Source organism: Archocentrus centrarchus, chromosome 14 (genome assembly GCF_007364275.1).
Source record: "Archocentrus centrarchus isolate MPI-CPG fArcCen1 chromosome 14, fArcCen1, whole genome shotgun sequence".
NCBI lineage: Eukaryota > Metazoa > Chordata > Actinopteri > Cichliformes > Cichlidae > Archocentrus > Archocentrus centrarchus.
In genome coordinates, this window is record NC_044359.1 from 10514177 (window position 1) to 10537181 (window position 23005).

General features: G+C 42.9%; 2 protein-coding genes across 8 annotated transcripts in view; one reads left to right on the forward strand and one right to left on the reverse strand.

The window, feature by feature from the left end:
* Window positions 1–23005, reverse strand: part of capn5b (calpain 5b) — a 50999-nt gene that overhangs the window by 15034 nt on the left and 12960 nt on the right. For all 7 annotated transcript variants that reach the window (XR_004021017.1, XR_004021016.1, XR_004021018.1 and 4 more), the window contains exons 2-8: window positions 18642–18773; window positions 9561–9769; window positions 8446–8638; window positions 4237–4430; window positions 1236–1313; window positions 242–437; window positions 35–157 (exon numbers count right to left, since the gene is read on the reverse strand). Coding sequence is in view for 4 of the 7 variants with exons in the window: in XM_030746810.1 (XP_030602670.1) it covers window positions 35–157; window positions 242–437; window positions 1236–1313; window positions 4237–4430; window positions 8446–8638; window positions 9561–9769; window positions 18642–18773 (1125 nt within the window). In the remaining 3 variants the exon portion in view is untranslated. The remainder of the gene's footprint in view (window positions 1–34; window positions 158–241; window positions 438–1235; window positions 1314–4236; window positions 4431–8445; window positions 8639–9560; window positions 9770–18641; window positions 18774–23005) is intronic.
* On the forward strand, window positions 12667–13149 carry ompb (olfactory marker protein b). The gene has a single exon (XM_030746813.1). The coding sequence runs from the start codon at window positions 12667–12669 to the stop codon at window positions 13147–13149; it is 483 nt and encodes a 160-aa protein (XP_030602673.1).

Genomic DNA, 23005 nt, shown 5'->3' on the forward strand with positions numbered 1-23005 from the left:
TGGAGATTTCCTGGTTATCTGTGTGTGTTTCTACCCTGTGGATATCGAAGCCTATAGCAAGGTTTTCTGATTTGCCCTCTTTTGGTGTGGCTCTCTTCTCCTTTTGCTGTAAGCAGATCAGCACCTCATCCTCCACCTTCTTCACATCAAACACATACTGGGAGGAGAAAAAGAGGAGACCACATCACACTCCAGCATTGATCACACACATCTTAATAACAAAACTATAACATGTACCGACCTGAGGGTTCTGCAGGAACGTGGCTTTATGATTGATGCAGCCTCCGGATCGGTTGCGTAGGGGATCCTGCCGGTGGATCCAGGATCCCCTCATCACCTCCTCCTCCCACGTCTTGTGGATGCTCAGGTAGGAGGTGTTGATGAGGCGGCACAGGATCAGGTCAGTGAAGTACTGGCAGAAGTCATCGAACGTCATCCTGCAGGATGGCAGGAAAAGGGGAGAGAAGAGACCAGAGAAAGTGGATACCAACTAGAAGGAAAAGCTTGAAAGAAGAAGAACTTTACAGGTACAAAAGCAGAGGAAACAAAACCAGGAGCAAAGCAAATGGTTAGTATGCATGGTGCTGATATGAAATGAGATTTAAATTTGACTGCCATTTGAAGACTGGCCTCTTTCTTCACTGGCTTCCTCTGAAATAATCGGACACAAAGTCACAAATTAAACTTTTTTGGGAGGTAGTGCTTAGCCAGGTTAGCTTACAGTCTTTATGCTTGGCTACACTACCCACCTATAGGTGGGATGCAGGGATTAAGTTGCTATAATCAACTGTAAAGAGTAGATATGCCTTAGTTTCAGCGTCAGAGCTATTCAAATGCTGTGTACTGAGTTGCTGCACAATAAGAATGCATTTAAAGGCCTTTTTCATGCCTCCATCTCCCTCTCATCACTCCGGGGTTGATGCCAAAGAAAAGGACAGCACAGAAATGTCTGTGTTCTTTGACCATGTTTAATATGAGCATCTACCTCTGTAACAATAGACACAAAAGCCCCCCCCGATTTAGCTTTGAATCAAAACATCAGAAATCTCAACAGGAAGCTGAATAAGCTCAAAATGTCAAACTATTCCTGTGGCACGATCAGCCCAAACCTCAGTGTCACTTCACTTTCCCAGACAATCAGGGCAACGTGAATCAGTCAGACAACAAATGTAACCTTCACATTTTTTTTTTTAAAAAAGTAACAAAAAGACTGTCGGTGCATTTTTTAATCTCACCAGAACTCGCCGTCGTCCTGCACGGTGACGCCCAGCTTCTCTCTCTCACTCTTGCTCACCTTGTTCCACTCCTCCGAACTGCAGGCAACAAAAACCAAAGAGCAATCAGGCTTTTATGTGAAGTATATCTGATCAGATTTTAGCGAAAGGCCTCCCTGTTTTATGATCTGAACCTGTCTGGACTTTCCCGAGGTGCCATCTATTGTTAAAGCTTTATCTGTTGTTTTTGCACCAGTGCAGAAACACATTCATGTATCACGCTCACAACTCCAAGGACTGAACTCAGATTCATGTAGAGGGGGGGTTCCTTGAGCATTTTCTTTTTGAGCTCATCATTTGTGACAGCTAATTTTCTCCTGCTCGTCATCAATTTATTTCCACTGTGATAGCAAAACACATAACAGGAGCCTTCACAACCTCCTGCTGGTTAAACGGGACTAACGTAACACTTTTAAGCCTCTAAAGTCTAACTATAAACAGGCCAGTGGGTGAGCAAAAATCAAGGCAACTTAGATTCAAAAATAATATCTGAACATCAAATTTTTGGGCAGCACGGTGGTGCAGTGGTTAGCATAACATCTGGAAGGTCTGGATTTGATTCCACCTTGGCCCCGGCCCTCTCTCTGTGTGGAGATTGCATGTTCTCCCCGTGCTTGCGCGGGTACTCCGGTTTCCTCCCACAGTCCAAAGACATGGACTTACTGGGGTTAGGTTAATTGGCTACACTAAATTGCCCATAGGTGTGAGTGAGAGAATGTGTGTGTGAAAGGTTGTTTGTCTCTCTGTGTTGGCCCTGCAACAGGCTGGCGACCTGTTCAGGGTGTACCCTGCCTCTTGCCCTATGATAGCTGGGATAGGCTCCAGCCCCCCCGTGACCCTGAACAGGATGAGCGGAAGTGAATGGATGGACGGACATCTAATTTTCTAGAAATTCTTTTTCGAGTAACCTTTCTCCAACATTGTTTTGCTGTTCATTTAGAGCCGACTGATTCCTGTATATACATCTACAGATCACCACTATCACCAGGGACCAGCGTCAAAAATATGTGGAACAATCGGGAAGAAGAAAGAAATTATAATATACAAAGAACTTTGTAATAGAGTTAAACTGAGTGTTAAAAACAATGAAAACTGTCCACTGCAGATGTTGCCTGTGCTTCTTAAGGACGCTTTATTGATCTTTCCTTTCCTGCTTAAGCCACTGTTCGACCTACATAAAGCATCAGTACAGTCGGGCTGCATCTTGTTGAGTTGGTTGAATTCCTGCAATCTTTCTCTCTCCGTAGCCAAAGAGGTACAAAAACAGACGCCATATCTAGTCCATAAATCCTGCACGTCTTTAACTGTAGGGAAAACCCTGCTCTGTGCTGCTTCTAATGCCTCTTCTTCACTTAAAAATAATTTAAAATGCCATTTTGGTCTTTTTTTTTTAACACTTTCTGCACATTTTAAAGCATTAGATTTTAAAATTAAAACCATTCAGTGCACAAATCCATCATTGTTATTTTTTGCCATATTTTAGGAGCCATGTATGACTCATATTTTTAAAAAATAACCTTAAGTTACCCTCAGAGTATTAAAAAGAAACTCTAAGCATACTAGGAAACACCTTCAAGAAACACAGGATTAGCAGATTTAATCGATAAAACATTTTTAATTTAAGGTCCATACATTCATAATAATAAAGTAATATAATCTCTCTGCCAGCTATGAAAATGTTGGCACCTCAAATATGGGAAAGAGGTTGTTTTAAACTGGGCAAAATATGTTTAAATGAACAGAAAATAAATATTATTGAAAGATTTTCAGCTGTGACTCTTAATAACCACCACAGTTCCATCCATCCATCCATCCATCCATCCATGCATCCATCCAGTTCGGGGTTGTGGGGGGTGCTGGAGCCTATCGTAGCTGCCAGGGGGCGAGAGGCAGGGTACACCCTGGACAGGTTATTTCTGAGTAACTGTATCGAGTTCAGACGTAGGAATCGTGTGTGGATCTCTCCCTCGTGGGTTCTATTTAAAGTATCAGTCGTGGTATTTATTACTGTGAATCATACCTGCACATCAAGGTCCCCTCTGTATTCAGAGCTCAGGGGAAACACAGGTGTTTTACTGGATGCATTAGCTCTGTGTTTATGTCTCTGTTTATGATTCGCTGACAAACGTCCAACGGTCTGTCAGCCTCCATTTACAGTAACAGGTTTTATCAAACCATGAATAAATTATTCAGCGACAGTGAGTGAATGATGAGGGATGACTCACGTCTCTTTAATAACATCTGTCTCTCTTTCAGCCTTATCAATAATTCAGACTCTGTTATTATCCGGCTTTACTGGCTCCCTGTTTATTTCACCGAATCTGCCCGATCACAACTGAACGACAGAGATGTCGAGGGAGCAGCTTTATTTCAGTTTCATCCATTCCTGTAAGAAGGACAGTTTAGAATAGATGGAGGAGTAAAGCAGAAACATAAAACTTGGCTGAAACATTGTTCTTGAGGATGTCTGAGCTGCTCTAATAAGTGCTCTCTACAAACAAGGGGCGCTCCAGCTGGGCTGAATTTAGCCGTTCTTCTCTGTGGCCCATTAGCTTGATTGCATTTCCATTTTTCATTGTCTACATGACATTTCCCATTGTCCTCCTCCTTTGTCTGCATCCTGGACTTACATATGGATTACTTTCTGTTCGGTTGTTTGGCAATTACTCACTCATCATGTGACATTTCTTGGAAACCTTGTGAGTCAAATTTTAGGGGGACCAGCACACTTTGACATTTTCAATTTGTGTAATTGGTTAAATTGGTCACGACAAGGTCACGTGTTCCATTACGGGCAAAATTTTGTTTTGGGAATGCTTCACATCTAACTCCCAGTGGTAAGATGTCTCCTACTAGAAATGATAGATGAAAACAGCTCAGTTACCTTTTATGAGACAGAATTTGAGACTGAGGAGCTTCAGTAGCTTATCTTCCTGCCTGTAGGTGGCAGTGTTGAGATTACCTGTCACTCCAAGGGCCACTCCACTCCTTCTCTCCCCAGGGGTTCCTCATGCGGATCATGTGCAGCTTCTCCGACTTGAAGAATGCCAGCAGTCCGTGACCTAGCCGCACTTTCCGTACGTCTGTCACAGCGTAGGCGTGGCCTTTGACCAATCCGCAGTCCAGCCGTGCCTCCATGTCCTCTATCGTGGTTGCCTGGAAAGCAGGAAAAAAAGGATGGTAACAAATGAAATCAACATAAAAGTGCCAAAAAGAAAGTTTTTTTTTTTAGTGGCCACTTGAGCCTGGCCCCAAAAGCGAGTCAATCCGCACAGACCCCCAATGTTAAAATGCTATTTAAAAGCTTATTTGTCAGTGATGAGAGGGAAACAGAGAGGCTGGAGCCAATCAGTGTTCACTAGACCTCATCCACTACTTTAAGAATTTAAAATGGACCTCTTCAATACGTGTTTGTGCTGTTGGCAGAATTACGTAGTATTATGGCCTCCTGTATAGAACAGACCATCCCAGAGGTTTGTTCTTCAGTTTTGGTGAAATTCGAGTATTTCTTTGGTCTGTTACTTAGAACTAAATAGCAGATCATAGGCAGGCTGACAGATGAGGTCAGGCAGGCGTTTCTGTGGACTGTGATGCTCGCAGATGATATTGTGATTTGTAAAGAGATTAGGGAGCAGATGGGAGAGAACCTGGAGAAGTGGAGGTATGCTCTGAAAAGAAGAGGAATGAAAGTCGGTAGAAGCAAGACACAGTACGTGTGTGTGTGTGAATGAGAGGGAGACAGGTGGAAAGATGAAGAACAGCGGTAGTGAAGGTGTGTGCGTTTTAACAGCTGAGGTCAACTGACCAAAGCAAACAGACGGTGCAGAAGAAAGGAGATGAAGAGAGTAGAGGCAGGGTGGAGCAGTTGGAGATGAGTATCAGAGTGATTTGTGACAGAAGGATAGCAACAAGAGTGAAAGGGAAGGTTTATACAATGGTGGTGAGACTCAGCTCGTAGATCCATAGCTGGATTTCACCAACCAGTAGATGACAACAGAGTGGCTACATCCATGTTTTATGTCATCTGTTTGTTTTTTTTTATTAAAATAAAATGAAGCAGAGACTTGATTAAGATTTATTTTACCCATTTTACCCACTCAAATTAGTTTGTTTTTCTATTTTCCAGTTTTGCAAATTGCTGCAGTGAATCTTTGTTGTTTTTTCCTCCAAAATATTTTAAAGTGCTCAAAGGGAATGTAAAGTGCCCTGAGATGAATGTTGCTATAAAACTGGAGCCATTTAAGTGAAATTGAATTGACCTGAAATGTGTTCCAAGAATAAATTTGACTAATAGCAAAACCGGCAATGATGGATTGATTTTTGTGTCCTTAAATTATTCAAATTAAAACAGATGTGCTCGCAAAAATAATAACACACACACACACACACACACACACACACACACACACACACACACACACACACACACACACACACACACACACACACACACACACACACACCTGTAAAATAAAGGACTCATAGAAACTCCATATACACCACTGCAGCCAGACCGGTCTCTTACAGTTATGTGCCATCAGGGTGGAAGAGTGGAAATAGGCTCAAGTATCTTTGCTGGTTATAGTGGGTGGATGGCCTTTTATTCCTGTGTTACAACAAAGTATCTATCCTTTTTGTCAAAAGGTGTCACCATCATCATTTTTTGCTGTCTATGAATCCCTGCATTAACACATGTCCTTTCCACCCAGGCTTCGTTTTTCAAATGCTAAGAAAGGGAAAAGATACACCAGGCACAAGTCTGAATTGTTGTGCACAATGACGCCTCATTTACACATTAATTATAGCACCAAGTTGAAGAGCCTGTGAGAAGAACTCATTTGGAGATTTTGAGATGCCTGCTATCTTTTCAGACAATTGAATGTCTTCGAAAAGTCAGTCACGACAGGCAGAGGTTGGTTATTCATCCCTGGATTTTAAATCAGAGCAGAAAATGTTCTAATTATTAAAGGCTCTGGGGCACGGGAGGTCAGCTTTGGTGGATTAGGCAATTTCCAGACAGCAGGGTTTGAAATACTGCTGAAATGCCAAGAGCAAGCTTCCTGGTGCCTCCATTTCTAAAAGTAAGGTGTTTGAATACAGCTTTAATTGGCACTCTAGCTGTGTGGTATTGCACTTGCATAAACTGGACACAGCACAGACTAAGATCCTCTGACCATTGGAGGGGGATGAGGTTTAAGTTCCATTAAAATTATAGCCAGTTGCTGTTGCATGCCTCCAAATAGCAGTAGAGTTTTTTATTTTAACTTTTGTATTAGCCACAATAAAGTCTCACTTCTATTTTATTGCCTTTGTTCTTGCATCCTGGATTTGGATCCTCTCTACACCTAATAACCCAACAGTTGGCTCTGTGAGACTGCCATCCTGTGTATCCAGCCATGTTTGTGCACTTCTTAAACAAGTCTCACACAGATACTTTACTAGTCCAGACTTTAGTCTTACCAAAGAAAATCAGCTTGCATTGCAGGGCTGTGTTTAAAGTTTTCCTTTAGTGCTGCATAGTCATATACACTGCTTAAAAAAAATTAAAGGACCACTTAAAAAACACATCAGTAATGTGTTAAGAATGAAATGCTGTCAGATCATTTGATGAAAATGAAAATGATGAACCTAGAGAGCCAACTCACTCGGTGCTCAACTGAAAAATGGGTTCAACTCAAAGAATGGGTGTCATTAGGAGCAGAAGGGCGTGACTCTGAAATCTCAATGTAAAGTTTTCTACTGCTATTTCACTGCATGGTGTGTAAAGCAATGCGATTTTCACGGCTGTGAATTAGGTAGGGCCCTAAGGCTGAACTTGCTGCTTTGTATCAGTTTAAATCACAGATAAAAGGACGCAAAGTGCGTACTTGTCGTCTTGCTCGTAATCGCTGTCTGTGTTTACCTGTGTGCTGCACACAGATGCTGCAGTAGTTTGGTTTGGACCGTAAAACGTATTTGCAGCACAAGAAATAGAGTTTGCAAAAGGGGAGTGTCAGGCCAGTCAATGGTAACAATTCCTTCATTCTCCAGGAACTGCCAGCACACTCTTGCTACTACAGGCCAGGCATTGTCATGCACCAGGAGGAACCCACGACCCACTGCATCAGCGTAGGGTCTGACAGTGGGTCCAAAGATTTCATCCTGATACCTGATGGCAGTCAGGAAGCTGTTGCCTAGCCTGTAGAGGTCTGTGTGTCCCTCCATGGATATGCCTCCCCAGATCATCACTGACCCACCACCAAACTGCTCATGCTGAACAATGGCAGCATAACGTTCTCCACGGCTTCTCCAAACTCTTTCATGTCTGCCCCATGTACTCGGGGTGAATCTGCTCTCATCTGTGAAAAGCACAGGGCACCAGTGGTGGACCTGCCAGACCTGGTATTTTATGGCAAATGCCAATCGGGCACCACGGTGCCAGGCAGTGAGCACAGGGCCCACTAGAGGTCTACGCCCTCAGGCCAACATCACGAAGTCTCAAACCTTCTTTAAACCTTCTGGCAATGGCATGTATTGATGTGCCTACCTGTGCAACGTCTGGAGGGTCGCCTCATGCTACCAGTAGTGACACTGACTATAGCCAAATGCAAAACTAGTGAAAAAAACAGTCAGAAATGATGAGAAGGGAAAAATGTCAGTGTCCTCCACCAGTAAAACCGTTCCTGTTTTGGGGGTTGTCTCATTGTTGTCCCTCTAGTGCAGCTGTTGTTAATTTCATGAACACCAAAGCAGCTGAAACTGGTTAACAACCCCCTCTGCTACTTAACTGACCAGATCAATATCCCAGATGTTTACCTGACATGATGCTATACTCTGATTAAAAAGTGTTTTTTTGAGCAGTGTATATGAAATCCAACATGTTTTTGAAGAACACTAAAATTAGCACACTTCTCTATGGCATTTCCTCTCCAGGCACTCCGGCTTTCTCCCGCAGTCCAAATACAAGCATGTTAGTTTAACTGATGATTCTAAATTGACCAGTAGGTGTGAACCTGAGTGTGTCTGTTTTAATCTGCGCCAGCCTTGTGATGGGCTAGAGTCACCTGGGTAGGTGCCAACCTCATGCAATCATTAACTGTGGTTCAGAAAATGAATGTATGCACTAAAATGAATCTTATCTATGCATTCCCGCTTGATGAGAAAACATCGCTGATGAACCTTTTTGACTTACCCTGATGGAGCAGCTGATGAGGCCGTCTCTATTGTGGACTTTGAGTACTCGTTCAAACAGCTGGTTACGGGCCGCCTCGTCTGTGGCCATCTGACCCTCCAGCAGGTCCACAGGCTCAGAAACACCACCCGTGAAGTCCACCAGTGCATCAGCCGTGTTCCCCCCATCCAAAGCCTCATAACAGCCGTAAACCCTGCAGCAAGAAAGGGAAGAGGCAGGTTCAACAGTTTACCAAATATGGAAAGAACTTTTACACAGTAAAATAATAACATGTCATCATTGAGCTGTGCGATGACATCTTTTTATTTATTTATCCCTTTTCTGTGGAAGAACTAACAGAGCAAACCTGTGCATGTGAATGGTGTAACCGAACCACAGATGTGAAGAATGTTTTCAAGGTCAAAGATGCAAAAGAACCACTGACCTTCATACAGTAAGGAACTTTTTTATCACTGATGGTTCTATTAATGCGTGTTCTGTTTGCTCTGACACTTCATTCCTGCATTATGTTGAATTCTTACTTTCCAGTTTATGGCAGAAATGACTGTACAAGAAAAATGCAAAGAAAGTGCAGCGAGACTGCAGATATTCTGCGTTGCTCTAAAATTATTTTTCTCAACTTTTCTCATTTAATATCACTGCTGAGTCAATACACATAAAAAACATGACTCTACTCTTCTGTCATCTTGTGTTTGTGAGAGTCAGAATGTAATAAGTCTCTTGTATCAGGTTGCTTTGGTGTAGTTTGTTTGTGGAAGTAACCTGCTTAAATGAGCATGTTTCTCCTGTTCACTTCAGTGAAACTCTGGACTTCAGCAAAATTTCTGCTCGCATGTAAAACTTTCTGCACATTTAAAACATTTCACACACTTCTGTGTTTCAGGATGATTTTTTAAGAATCATAAACATTTCTAATAGTCCTGCTGGGGCCTAATATAAGTGAAAATAAAAAAATGCACATTTTGCACATGTTGTGGAGGATGTGCCTCCTGCACCTCCCTAAACCTCAAATTGATTTTGACTCTGTACAACCTTCATAAACCTGACTCCACTGGATTTATAGTTGGGTTTAAGTCATAAATTGTTTCTGTGAATTTGCTGGCACTGATATTTACTTGGCATAGGCTTTCTCCACCAGAGCACTCCAGAACTCATTGCTGTCGTTGGAGTGGCAATAGACCAGCTGGTTGTCCACTGTCGGTAGCCGGTCGTCAATCACCACGTCCACCCACTCCCCAAAGCGCCAGAAGCGAAAGTGGAAAATCCCAGCATAGGAGTCTGGTTTTTCTGTATCCCACTCCTGCTCCTTCCAGTCTGGAATGACCTACAAGGGCAGGAGGAAGAGGGTGGAGGAGGAGGAGGGGAAGGAGAGGGGCAGGTAAGCCAAACAAATAGCCATTGGTCCAGGGAGCGTAAATAATATTGAGGTGGAGTGTGCAGCCCGAGTGAGACCGCAGTTCCCCTCATGTCTGCAGTTGCGTTTAGGATTAGGGGACAAATTTATAACCTTGGATCTCTCAGTCATAAATCCAGCTGTAATAGGACATGGGTGAGAGGTAATAACTGTTTGACTGCAGAGTGTGTGTGTGTGTGTGTGTGTGTGTTTCAGCTGCCTGCATTTGCTGTGGTCCAATGAAACTCCCATAACAAGCCTCCATTTTGTCAACTGTAGTTAGTTTTTTCACAAGGCAGGTAAACCAAATATACGTATCAGAAATTCCTTAACGATCTTAGACTCACTGCAAAATACAGAGCAGCTCAGAGGAGACACAGAGCAGCGTCTCCTCTGAACTGGGTTGCCCGAGTTTTGGGACTGATGGCACTGATACTTTTTCCATTTTTTCTGCTTACAATGTATTTTTTATTTTATTTATATTTACATGTTTTGAATCAATCAATCAATCACTCAAAAACCAAGAGAACCTGTAAGAGATGCATTAGTTTATGAACCTCTTGCTCTTATTTTGAAAGTTCAGTTGCTGCTAACCAGCCAGCCCAGGCCCTTCCAGGACCAGGTCGCTGTTTTTCCATGTCTTTTAGCTGCCTCTCCATACTAGGAGAGACTCTGACTCCACTGTACTGGACTGAAGCTGGTGTTGGCAGTCCTGCTCTGAAGATCCTCTGGGTGCTGGAGGGCTACTTTAGCCAAAACCTGCAGCAGGTGGAGAAGAGTTGCAGCTACAAGAAGGTCTACCACCACAAGCTTGCAGTCCCAGGCGGTGGAGCTGGAGTCGGTCCACACACTGGAGAGGCAGCAAATGACTGCCCTATTGTTTATTATCACAAAGCAAATACAGTATCACATAATCATTCATTTAAGAAAGCATGTACATGTGTATGCAGCAGTTTGAATGTCCCTCCCAGCAAGTCAGTACTTGTGTGGATAAAAATATATTATCTCAGCTTTTTGGTTGAAAACAGCTGTCTGCTACAGCCAAAACATGATGGTGAGAGAGCAGGGAGATGCAGCAAAACAGTCAAACCAGAATAATGAGCACATGGATGCTGGAACAGTGATGTCAAACAGCAGCATTTGAGCCAAAAACGGCCACTTGAGGCGGACTCCAAAAGTGAGTTAATCCCCCAAGAATCCCATATTAAAATGCCCAAATTTACAGCAGAAATAAACATATTTACACCCTGGATCAAAGTAGAGCTTTCTTCTCTATAGTTAATTCCCTCTCCATATCAACTGTACAGAAAGTGATTTGCTTCTGTAACTCACAGGTTTAACTTTTATTCAGACTTAAAATTATGCATTAAAGGGGGCGTGGCTACTTTGAGTGACACCTGTTAGACTTCAGGAGCTGGACTTCTCCAACATGTTTGAGCCTTCTGGAGCATTTTGAATGGATTATATGACAGAATCACAACATGCTGTGATTCACAGCCTGTCCGTGCGGTTTGTGCTTTAGTTCTGGTGAGTGAAAGAACCCTGTTTTGTATGTTGCTTAGCACTAATTAGCAGATATCTATGTCCATACAGTTAATAGTTGCCGCTGGTTAATGAAGCTCATTATCTTATCTATCAATTTCTCCTTGCCCTTTCAGGCTGTACACAAACAGTGATTAAATCAATGACTGGACAAGGAGAAAGAATAAGTACTTTCTGAATTATGCCATGGTGTGCTTGCTCTCATCTTTTATGAAATGTTATTTCACCGTGATCCCACTGAGCCTCAGAGTCATAACAGAGCACCTCATGAACAACAGAAGTGACCTGCAAAAAAGGGTGCCCACAAAACCTCTATCAGTATGATACAGCCCACAATAAAAACTGCAAATGATGCAGAGAATGACACCACATGTGACCGAGTGTTCCAGCAGGAGTCCTTGGAGATGTCAGGGTGCGCTAACTGAACAGCAGTTGCTGTCAACCCTCTCTGCAGGAGGTGACACTGCTGATGGGGAGAATCTGGCCCCTCCAGTGGACCAGCTCTGTGAGGCAGCAATGGCTCCTTTAAAAAGAGGAGGGCAAGGAGGAAGGGAAAAAAACAACAGAGCACCACACCACAGAAACCTCAGAGTCATTTTGTAATCCTTCGGGAGACGATCTCTCTTGCACGCCGCCTTCACTGCTACTTAGTCTCTGTCTCTGCAATGTGGATAGTGAGGGGGGTGGGGGCTCCATCTATCTCAGCTTTCATCTGGGTGCAGTGTGGCTATGCAGCAGCTGAACTCTGGAGGGAAAGTGACCTGATGACTGACCAGAAACACAGGCACAAAGCACCTCAGCTTGCCCTGCTGCCACCTCAGAGGAATGAAGAGGCTTTCCTAACACTCCCTTTTTCTTATCTCAGATGATGGGAGCCCCACACTGACATGCCTGGGACCACCTTACTCTTACAAAGCAGTTGTGGTATTCATGTTTGCTTTGCCATTCATGCAGGGTTCCAAGATTTTGATTAAATCTAACCACACAGTACTGAAGCAAACAGAGACACAAATGAATGTGACAAACAGTATTAAGCACAGCTCCCTAAGGTCTAACCCTGCACTGTGGTTGCATCCTGTTTTCTCTACCTCCTTCTGTAGTTCTATGTAAGACCCGCCTCTCCTATCGGCTGTATGTATTCATTTGTAAGCCAGCAGAAAGGAGCAGAGCATAAGAGGAATTGACAGAGATAAATTAAAGACACATAGTTTCGACACAGCTGCCAATCTAATCCAGCCTTGCAGCTAGTATCGACCTCTCTGCCTGTCAAGCTGTGCCATCTGAGCATGTCTAAAGAGGTGAAGTTGCCCTTCCGGCTGGACACGGAGCTGACGGAGGTGATGCGCCTGCGGGTTCAGTCCCTGCAGCAGCGCGGCCAGAAGAGGCAGGAGGGCGAGCGCCTGCTGCAGGGCAATGAGGCCGTGTACCGACTGGACTTCTCAAACCAATCCCTCCAGTTCTCACGCTGGACAGTGCATCTGACCCAGCCAGGCCACCTCACCATCACGGGCACCTCGCAGCTCTGGACGCCTGACCTCACCAACCTGATGACCCGTCAGTTGCTTGAGCCGGCCGGTGTTTTCTGGAGAGTGGCGGGTGACGCTGACGATGCACCGGTCCAGTGCTACGAGGCTGACGCGGATGAATTTGGTGAGAGGATTGCAGAGCTGGCTAAGGTAAGGAAGGTGATGTACTTCCTATTTGCATTTGCAGAAGGCTGCAGCCCAGAGACGGTTGACTGCTCTATCACCTTCATGGTGGACAAATAAGACTTGGCATGCAAGATCTTGAACAGATACTTGGACTCTTCTTTAGCGCTTGTGTGCTTTTAGTTGAGGAACCTGTTACTTTTAGGCCAACCCTGTGTGTCTTGTATTAGTTGTCCAATCTCAAATATCACCACAGGTGAGCTGACATCCTTTAAGGATTCAAAAACACTTTTCTGATCAAACCAGGTGTTTTTTCATACCTTTGTATCAGGCAATGAAAATAAATCCAATAATTCTAAAAGGCAAATCTGCATTTTCTTAAATGCTTTGGGTTTGAGTGTTGAACAAAACTGTTATCCTTCTTCTCCTCCTAACTCACAAACAGCCATCCCTGAAGGGTTTGGTGGAGCTGATTCCCACATGAGATCATGCATAGAGACAGTGTTTACTTGTGTGGATGGGTGCGAGTGTTCCCTAGCGGACAAGGGTAACAGGTTCCTGCTGCCTCATCGGTATCTGTCTTGCATGGTGACCCTGACAAACAAGAGAGGAGATGCATGTGGATTTCACCTCTCAGCCTCATCATCCTCCTCTTCCTCCTCCTGCAGGCTCGCCCTCACTGCTTTCAAACTGCCTCAGGGGATGAAACGCTAACTGTGAATGAGAAGACAAGTGTCTGGGAAAGTGTGAGAGAAGAAGGAAAATAACTCGGATGTCAGGAGAATTTAGACTCGTTTCTTGTCAGTACAAACCATGTGACTTACTTGAAACCTGAACCGTCAAAACCATTAGAGGCTCAGTTTTCTTTAAAAACCAAAACAAAACAAAAAAAATCTAACTCTGCACATTCTCAAGAGTCTCAATTAAATCGATCTTGCCAACAGCCTTGAATGCATGAATATAAATTTTCACTGACTGTCCTCATTGATATGTTCTCTGTGTCCACTCTTTCCTGTCACCCTATGACTAAGAGGTAAACAAAAGCACCAGAGAAATGAGCCCACCGGTCATCCTATTATCAAGTGATGATTTTTCTCATTAACACAAATAAAACAAAAGCAAAATTACAAGTTAAAATACTTCTAGAATTATCTGAAAGGCCCTTTAAAAGTTGGCAGCTTTTTTGCAGGTAATTAACTGATACAAAAGTACAAAATGTTTTGAAGCAGGATCACTGCGATTCGCTGGGGAGAAGCGTCTGCTCCTGCGAGACTTGGACCATTTACTTGTTTTGCTTTCAGAGGAAGTAAAACCGGCAGGAAATGGAGCAAATGAGGATGGTTACCCTCTCTTACAAAATCCCATTCCAGCTACTTATTATGCTGAAAAACTGTGAATCTGAGAAAAAAGGATACTAAGATTAAAGCCCAAATGCACTTTTAGTATGAACTACCCCCTACATTTCCTGCCCCAAAATAAAAAAAATATAAACCTGTTACTTTTTTCTTTTTTGCAACTTCACTTAGACTTGCAGAAAACCAGATCTTCCTGCTTCCTTTATGATGCCCTCTAAGCCCACACACACACACACACACACACACACACACACACACACACACACACACACACACACACACACACACACACACACACACACACACACACACACACACACCACAAACCTGGAATAGCGCTACTGCTGCTGAAAAAGAGACTGAACAGCTAAAACTGTACAGTCATAACATCTGCTGGACTTTCTTTAAATCAGTTCTAACTCATTCAGCTTGTTTACATGTGTGTAAAATGCCTCACCCATCTCTCCTCCACTCTCCAGCCTGACCTCCTCGCACATAAACACCCAGAAACAAAAAGTATGGAAAAGGATATAAACTAGCATGCCTACAAAAGCACAGCTTTCCTTCTATTTTCTCTTATTTTGAGACGATGGATCTCAACATGCACATTTATTATACAGACAGCAGATCTGCAACCATGAACTTGTCTGTGTGTGGCAAGTGTTGGCTCTATGTAGAGCCAACACTTGCAGATTACTTTTAATATGAAACTGAGACTAAAGATAAATGTAATGCATTAATAGGAAAACAAGCTCAGCAGACTATTAGCGATCACTCTGACCATCATCAATAGTTGCAGGTTACGCTCATCGAGGAGAGCAAAGAGGACAGATTCAAAATGGGCCTCCGTGCCTGTTTTCTTTTCTGCTGTGCTGTGCTTTCCTGCAGGTGCTGATTGGAGGATCAACACCTGTGAGAGCTACACCTGGGCCTGTGCTGAGTGTGCTCTGCTCTATGAAAGCTCCCTCCCCCTGCATCTCTTACTCTCCATGTGCATCACCACACTTCCATATGTGCTTTGCATTACTAACGTACTGATATTTACCCACTATATTTTATTGTGTGTGTGTTTTGTTTTTTGTTTTGTTTTGGGGGGGTGTAAATATTTTGTTTTTCTTACTAACAGAGTTGTGTTGTCTCCAGTTTCTTGTCACAACCTGTGTCTTTGTGAGAAAAAAGTGTGTTTTGTTTCTGGAGTGTAGGGAGTTTTAGATTAATCTCTGTCTATATCAGCACTGTACTGTACTGTAAATTACACATTGTAAGCAACAAGCTCAGGGTAGATTGCTTGTGTAATACTTATTACACTTCTGTTTGCCTCTGGATCTAAAATTCTCTTATTCAAGCTCCTGCAGAACACAATAAATGTTCATGACTTCATGCATTTTATGGAGGAAGTGGAAGTGATGCCACACTCTTATATGCGGACGTGTTGGAGTCCAACTGAACTCCACCCAGACCCACCTCATCAGGCAGGGCACTGTGTGCTCAATCGTGCCTGGGCACAGTATACAGCAACCGCACTAATCAAGCAAGCTGAACTTTGGGCATCATGTGCTTGTGCACGTTATGGAGATAAAATGATAAAATGACTGATAAAATCATCAGTCAAAGCTGGAGACCTAAGAAGAGAAATAAGCAATAAGCATTGAGGATGGACCTGATCAAGGGTAAACAGAGAGAAAGCCATCATGTAAGCGAGCCCATATGCACTCAGGCCAGTCTGCCACAACACAGCTTTTCTCTAGAACAGGCTGAGGCATCTTGTTTCCAATCCCATTAAACAACGTAATCACTTTGTTTCCTCTGACGCCAGAGACTACAAACCAGCTAGAGAGCTCAGCACAGTTCAAATAAGCTGTTCTTTATTGACAAGACGTTGTAAGTTTTGTTCTCGAGCTGGCTCGTGTGGATGTGTGATGCCAATCAGGATGCAAACATTTGTTTATTTAAATCCGTGCTTAAAAGGCTTTAAATTGACTTTCCGTTGCAGGAAACTGCATTTCTCAGAGTGGTGAAGTTCTCTGTGGCCAATTTAAAGATCTCTAATGCATCATTTGCTTTATTCAATTGGCAGAGGCGGTAACCCAAGTGGGGAAGTCTGTTAACAAAGCACTGTTGCATCTCCTTACAACAAACCAAACATAACAAACAGTTATGACTGATTTATAATGACACACACTTCCCTGCATTTATTTATTTTTTTGTATTACTCATTCATTTAAACTGCATTATTACTTATTATTTGCAGCAGGGCCATTCTGTCTATCAGTTGCAGGCTTTTTGGAGCATTGTAGCAACACTGTGCCGCCCCAGGTAAAAATCTAGTACTTTATACAGTACTGTACATCTCGTTACTTAGGACTAATTAGCTAAGAAACAGATATGGCACTGTGTGAATCCTGACTACACATCTGTGGAAATGTTCTTAAACACTGTTGTAGGTTGCGCAGCCATGCTGTGTGAAAACAGGCTATTTACTTGTGTGATGTAAGTGTACTTGAAGAACTGGCATCTTCTCCATAGTCTGATCATCTCCCTTAATGAGTACCGTGTACTCATTAAAGGAGCGCTAGCCACTCTCCATAATGCACAACGTGTGGTCCAAACACAAAACTCACAAAAGTGCTCTCACCATCTCTGGTGGTGCTACAAACACGCCCGCCTGGTGGAAAAAAAGAAGTTGAGAAGAGGAGATAAACAAGAATCTCTGCAAACATACAGAGTTACATTTAGCTCTAATTTAAACTGAAAGCAACAGACACAAACATAGTTATTCTATTTGTCCTATCTCTGAGATGATGGATCAGCGTAGCTGCTCGACAAACGCACATTTTCTAATTCATATATTCAAATTTTTTTTTTGGCGACTATCCATATGATAATGGGAATCAGTGATGTTGAATGTGTAAGCGCTCTGGATTGAGCAGTTAATGAAGTTGTAACGCTGCTGGACACTGCACATGCGTAGTAGAAGTTTAACTTGCATTTACAATCTTAATTTGAGGCAAATTTACCAAAACGTTAAGCCGTATTTAGCAAATAACTACCCAGACACATGGCAAAGAAGGCTGCCACGTGGCAGGACTTGGTTTTAGAAGGACTTTCATCTAACTTGTCATATACTAATTGGTCCTCTATACATTCATCCATCTATTCTGGCCTCTCACCGCTAAGGGTGCCCCTGCTCGCATTAGCAGTTTTACTGGTTACCCATGTGAAATAAAAAAAAATAAAAACCCACTCATTAAACCCATTCACAGAACATTCATCTAGCCTTAGTGCTTCCAGGCTGTCCTCAGAGACTCCACATTAGACTGCAGCAATCAGACTTGTACTGATTGCTGCAGTCTGGTGTTTACTTCTTATAGTAATGTTTCTTAATGCATGATTAAAAAAACAAAATTTGGACAATTTACAATTGAGTACATGTTGCATCCTGTTTTCAACATTTTTGTACAGGAAACCTTGTCTCATCAATTATGCCTCCATTGCATGGCTGAGCCTCACCCAAAGTTTTGTGGCTTGTTTGGCAAAGCTGGAAATTGTTGGTGTTGTTTTAGCAACAATCCAGGCAGCTGTCGGAGACTGATTACAAGTAACTGCAGTGACCAACTGCAGTTACTTGGCATTCCCTCCAACTTTCAATCACAAGTTGATTGCACAGGTTGCCTGGTGGGAGGCAACTTGTCTCCAAACAATCACGGTCCAACTTAGACTGACTGTAATCACTCTCAGACTGGCAAAGGTCTGAAAAAGTTGCTATCTACTGTAATTTCTAAATACAGACAGTTTGCCAACATGTTGCAGTCAATCTCAGTCAGTCTGATGACTAATGAGCGCAGCTTGCCTGCAACTCGTCTTTTTGCAATAAGGAACTCAAATCAGCTGGTTGCCAACTGGCTGCATTCTGATTATATTCCAATACTCAAGCAAGGTTGCCAAGTGCCTGTCATTTTGCAGTTAAATTGCTGTCCTGCAGTAACTATTTAACAGGTGCATGTAACTGCCAACTTGACCCAATTCAACTGCAAACTGATTGTTCTAATTTTGGTGAATTACAACAGTTTTTAATGCAACAAAATGTGCAGAGTTTACAGTAACAGCAGATATGATTCAAACCAGAAGTGTTTCATCGGTAGGTTTCTATTTTTGTGGTTTAATATAAGATTAATTAAATATTATAAGCTGGTGAGCGAACATGGAGAAAAGGCAGAAAAAGAAGGAGAAATGGACAACAGACAAACACATTCTTACCTTTTGCCACAAAGACTCTCTAGAGGCCAGGCTGGAACACGCTGCTACAAACCAGCAGTTACCCAGCTGCCCCTGATGCAGATCATGTGCACTGATGCCATCTACAAACAGGTGAGGGTCCTCACACAGCTCCTACACTCCCAAACGCAGAAGACAAGAGCAGTTATGAAACATGCTGCGTAGCCAATACATGAGTAGAAATCTTGCAGGAGCTCATACTAATATTTATTAATGACTATTTACATTTTGACCCAACATTTATTTTTTTGTTAAATAATTTTAGTGGCAGAAAAATAAACTAAATGTATTCTTTTGAGGGTAAAAACGCCTCTGAAATAGGGTTTATGGTTAATAAACAGTGTGTACAGCCCACAGCACGAGACACAGAGGTGCATAAATAGGTTATTGAGTTCATGAATCAGAAAGAGACCATCTGTCCTTATGCACCCATGTTTCACAGTCATGATCCTCTACCCAAGAGTCGGAGGTGGGGGTGGGGGGGGTGGGGGGTGGCAGTGTGCATCTATGAAATCACATTTGCTGCGGCTGCAGTGTCGAGGTCCATTTTATGGCACAGTGTGTACAGACAGCCTATTACTGCTAACAGCACGTTCAATGAGCTGCTCATGCTTTTTCTCCTGCATGTGAACTGGACTCTCCACACTTATCTGCACGTACGCAAAACCCACACACACACACACACACACACACACACACACACACACACACACACACACACACACACACACACACACACACACACACACACACACAAACGCAGAGTCAGAGTCAGAGTCAGACTTTATGTGGCTCCTGTGACAATTTGTGGGATGATTATTAGAGGCTGTGTGCTGCTGGTATACACTTTTACTCACATCTATACAGACTGGCTACACAAAGTTATCTGTACCTTTTAAAAATCAAACACAACCCTGTTTCCAATAAATCTGGTCGCTGTGTAGATGGTAAATTGAGTGGCATGTTTAGAGTTTTTCTGCTCTCACCGAGCACTCAAAGGGCTTTTACAATCCAAGGCACACACACACACTCAATTTGGGGTTCGGTATCCTGCCCAAAGACACCTTGACATGTGGACAAGACGAACTGGGGCTCAAATCACTGACTTACTAGACAACCGGCTCTGCCTGATGATAACAGCACCATGAGATGGGCATGTTTACCACACAGTTGCCTCACCTATTCTGTTAAAGACTGTAAGTGTTTGGCAACTAAGACTGAGACTGAGACTAGCTGCTGCAGCTTTGAAAGAAGATTTCAGCGACCACTTTGAAGCCTTGTTTTTCCTGTTTCTCATGCCAAATATTTTCAGTGGACAGTTCTGAGCTTCAGACAGGCTGGTTTAGCTCTGGGAGTCCTCTACGACTTTGTACAGTACTGTGGGAAAGTCTTGGGTTAGCCTTCATTTCTTCATGTTTTGCTAAGATAAATGGGAAACAGGCGCGACCACTTATTGAAACATGCAAATGGAATTATAAATAAAGTATATAAGGCAAAAACAGAGTTTGTACAAGACTTTTTAACAAGCTTAAAAGTCAACATTTGGTGTGACCACCTTTATTCTTCAACACAGTCTGAACTCTCTTAGGCAAGCTTGTAATTTCTTTAAGCAGTCTTCAGGAATAGTTCTCCAGGGTTCCTGAAGGACATTCAAAGCTCTGCTTTGGGTGTTGGCTGCCTTTTGTTCTGTTCCCTGTCAAGACGATCCCACACTGCTTCAATAATGTTGAGGTCTGGGGAGGCCAATCTATGACTGGTAGTGGTCCGTTGTGTGTATCCAGGTATGCTTTTACTGCACTGGCAGTGTGTTTGTCATTTTTTTTGCTGCATTCATAATTCCATTAATTTTCACAAGAAGATGGAAGCATTTCAGGATCTTGCTAATGTGCTTATCTTTGCATAAAAGTGATCTGACTTGCATTTGTAGCAACAAAATGTGTTCACTAACATTATAGCAGCACTTTCTATTACAGCTCAGTAATAATTTGGTACTAGTGGGGTAATAAAGTGGAAACAAGAAGGTAATTATATGGAAATGGCAAGTTATTACCATTTAATTACCAAAATAATAACATAGTATCCAAGTAATTATCTTGTATCAACAGTGGTTAAAGCTGAGTAACCCTAAAATTGATTGAATTGAGTAATAACAGACCAGCATCTGAGGACAATAATAGGAATGAATAAATAAATAAATGTGCACAATAACTAAAAACCTAAAATAAAATACAACACCAACAATTAGATCATAAATCATTACTATTGGTAATATATAAGGTGAATGTCACATCATCATATATTGATTATGCATTAAATGATATATAAAACCAAACACACAGAAACTCATCATCATCTCTATGACAAGCCAGTATCTTATCTTTAATTTAATTACATTTAATTTTTACTCCATCCTGCAGAGCTGTGCTTGCAGTGGTCTGGGTGTGAAGCCTGTCTGATTTCTGCTTTATGGGACCAGTGGGTCGATGAGCACCTCAGCCATTACTCAACACGCAGCAGAAAGCACAGGACCACTTAGCAGCTCTTTATCTTTTACACACTGGCAGCACTCAACTAGGGTTAGAAAAGTAAAAGACGGGGCAGGAGGGAGAAAGCATGGTGCATGTGAGCCTTTATGTATGCAACATTCACAAAATGGCCACCTGTACTAAGACTGAGTGACAAACGCAGAACAGAAACTGGCCTTTCATTAAAAACTGGAACATCTTTTGACTTGATGATTTACTTTTGCGTTAACAAATTTCCAGAATTCACATTGATTCGGCTTAGTTTACAGTTACATGCTTTCCAAATCTCATTGTAATCAATATGGATGGATGGATGGATAGATAGATGGATGGATGGATGGATAGATAGAAAGATCGATCTTGAAAGAGATCTTGGATGTTGTTCCTGGAATCTGCTAGAGCCAGTCTCTCAGTTTGGGGGTCATTGGCCCAAGTGTTCCAATTACCATGGGGACCACTGTTACCTTCACCTTCCATATCCTCTCCAGTGCTTCTCTCAGCCCTTGGTATTTCTCAAGCTTTTTCTGTTCCTTTTTCTTGATGTTGCCATTGCTTGGTATTGTAACGTCTACGGGTCACTGCGACTTTCTTTCTCTACCTGTCTACCGCTACTATGTCTGCTTGGTTAGCTATCACAAGTTTCTCAGTCTGTATCTGGAAGTCCCAGCTGGCCTTGAGGACTTCCAGGTCATACTCGGCACAGATGTTCCTGTATACTATGAAAGCCTCTTGGTTATGGTGTTTCATGTATGCCCTGCCTGCTAGCATCTTGCACCCTGCTGTTATGTGCTGGATTGTCTCAGGGGCATCTCTGCACAGCCTGCACCTGGGGTCTTGCCTGGTGTGGTAGATCCCAGCCTCTATTTTGTGCTTAGAGCTTGATCCTGTGCTGCCATGATTAGTGCCTCTGTACTATCCCTCAGCCCAGCTTTGTCCAGCCATTGGTAGGTTTTTTTGTGGTATCAGCCACTGGATCTATCTGCTGGTGGTGCGTGCTGTGCAGAGGCCTGTCCTTCCATGATGGTTCCTGTTCTTGCACCTCTTCTCTCTCAGATTTCTGCTGCCTGACATACTCACTAAGCACGTGATCATTTGTGGCTATCTTCTTGATATACTCATGGAGCTTTGTTGTTTAATCCAGGATAGTGGTTCTGACACTCACTAGTCCTCGGTCTCCTTCCTTCCACTTAATATACAGTTTCAAGGTGCTGGATTTGGGATAAAACATTCCATACATGGTAAGGAGCTTTCTTGCCTTGATGTCAGTGGCTTCTATCTCCTCATTTGGCCAGCTTATTATCCCAGCAGCCTATCTGACTGATTGCCCAGCTCTTCTTCTTCCCATTCAGCTGACTCCTCAGGACTTGCCTTACTCTCTGCAGTTACAGCTTTCCTAGCGGCCTCTTCCTCCCATTTGCCTGTGGGAATCACAAGGTACTTGTAGCTGTCCTCAGTGTCTGCAATGTTACCTTCTGGTAGTGCAGTCCCCTCAGTTCTGACTACCTTCCCTCTCTTTGTTACTACACTTCTCCAGTCCGAATGACATTCCGATGTCATTGCTGAAGATCCTAGTGGTGAGGATCAGTGAATCGATATCTCGTTCACTCCTGGCACACAGCTTGATGTCATCCATGTAGAGGAGGTGGTTAATGTCTGCTCTATTCTGTAGTCAGTATCCGTAGCCAGTCTTGTTGATGATCTGGCTGAGGGGATTCAGGCCTATGCAGAACAGCAGTGGGGACAGAGCATCTTCTTGGTAAATCCCGCACTTGATGGTGACTTGTGCAGTGGACTTGAAGTTGGCCTCTAATGTTGTTCTCC

Bases quoted from the DNA above. Each gene is read 5' to 3' on its own strand.
- ompb (XM_030746813.1), top strand. From the start codon at position 12,667: ATGTCTAAAGAGGTGAAGTTGCCCTTCCGGCTGGACACGGAGCTGACG.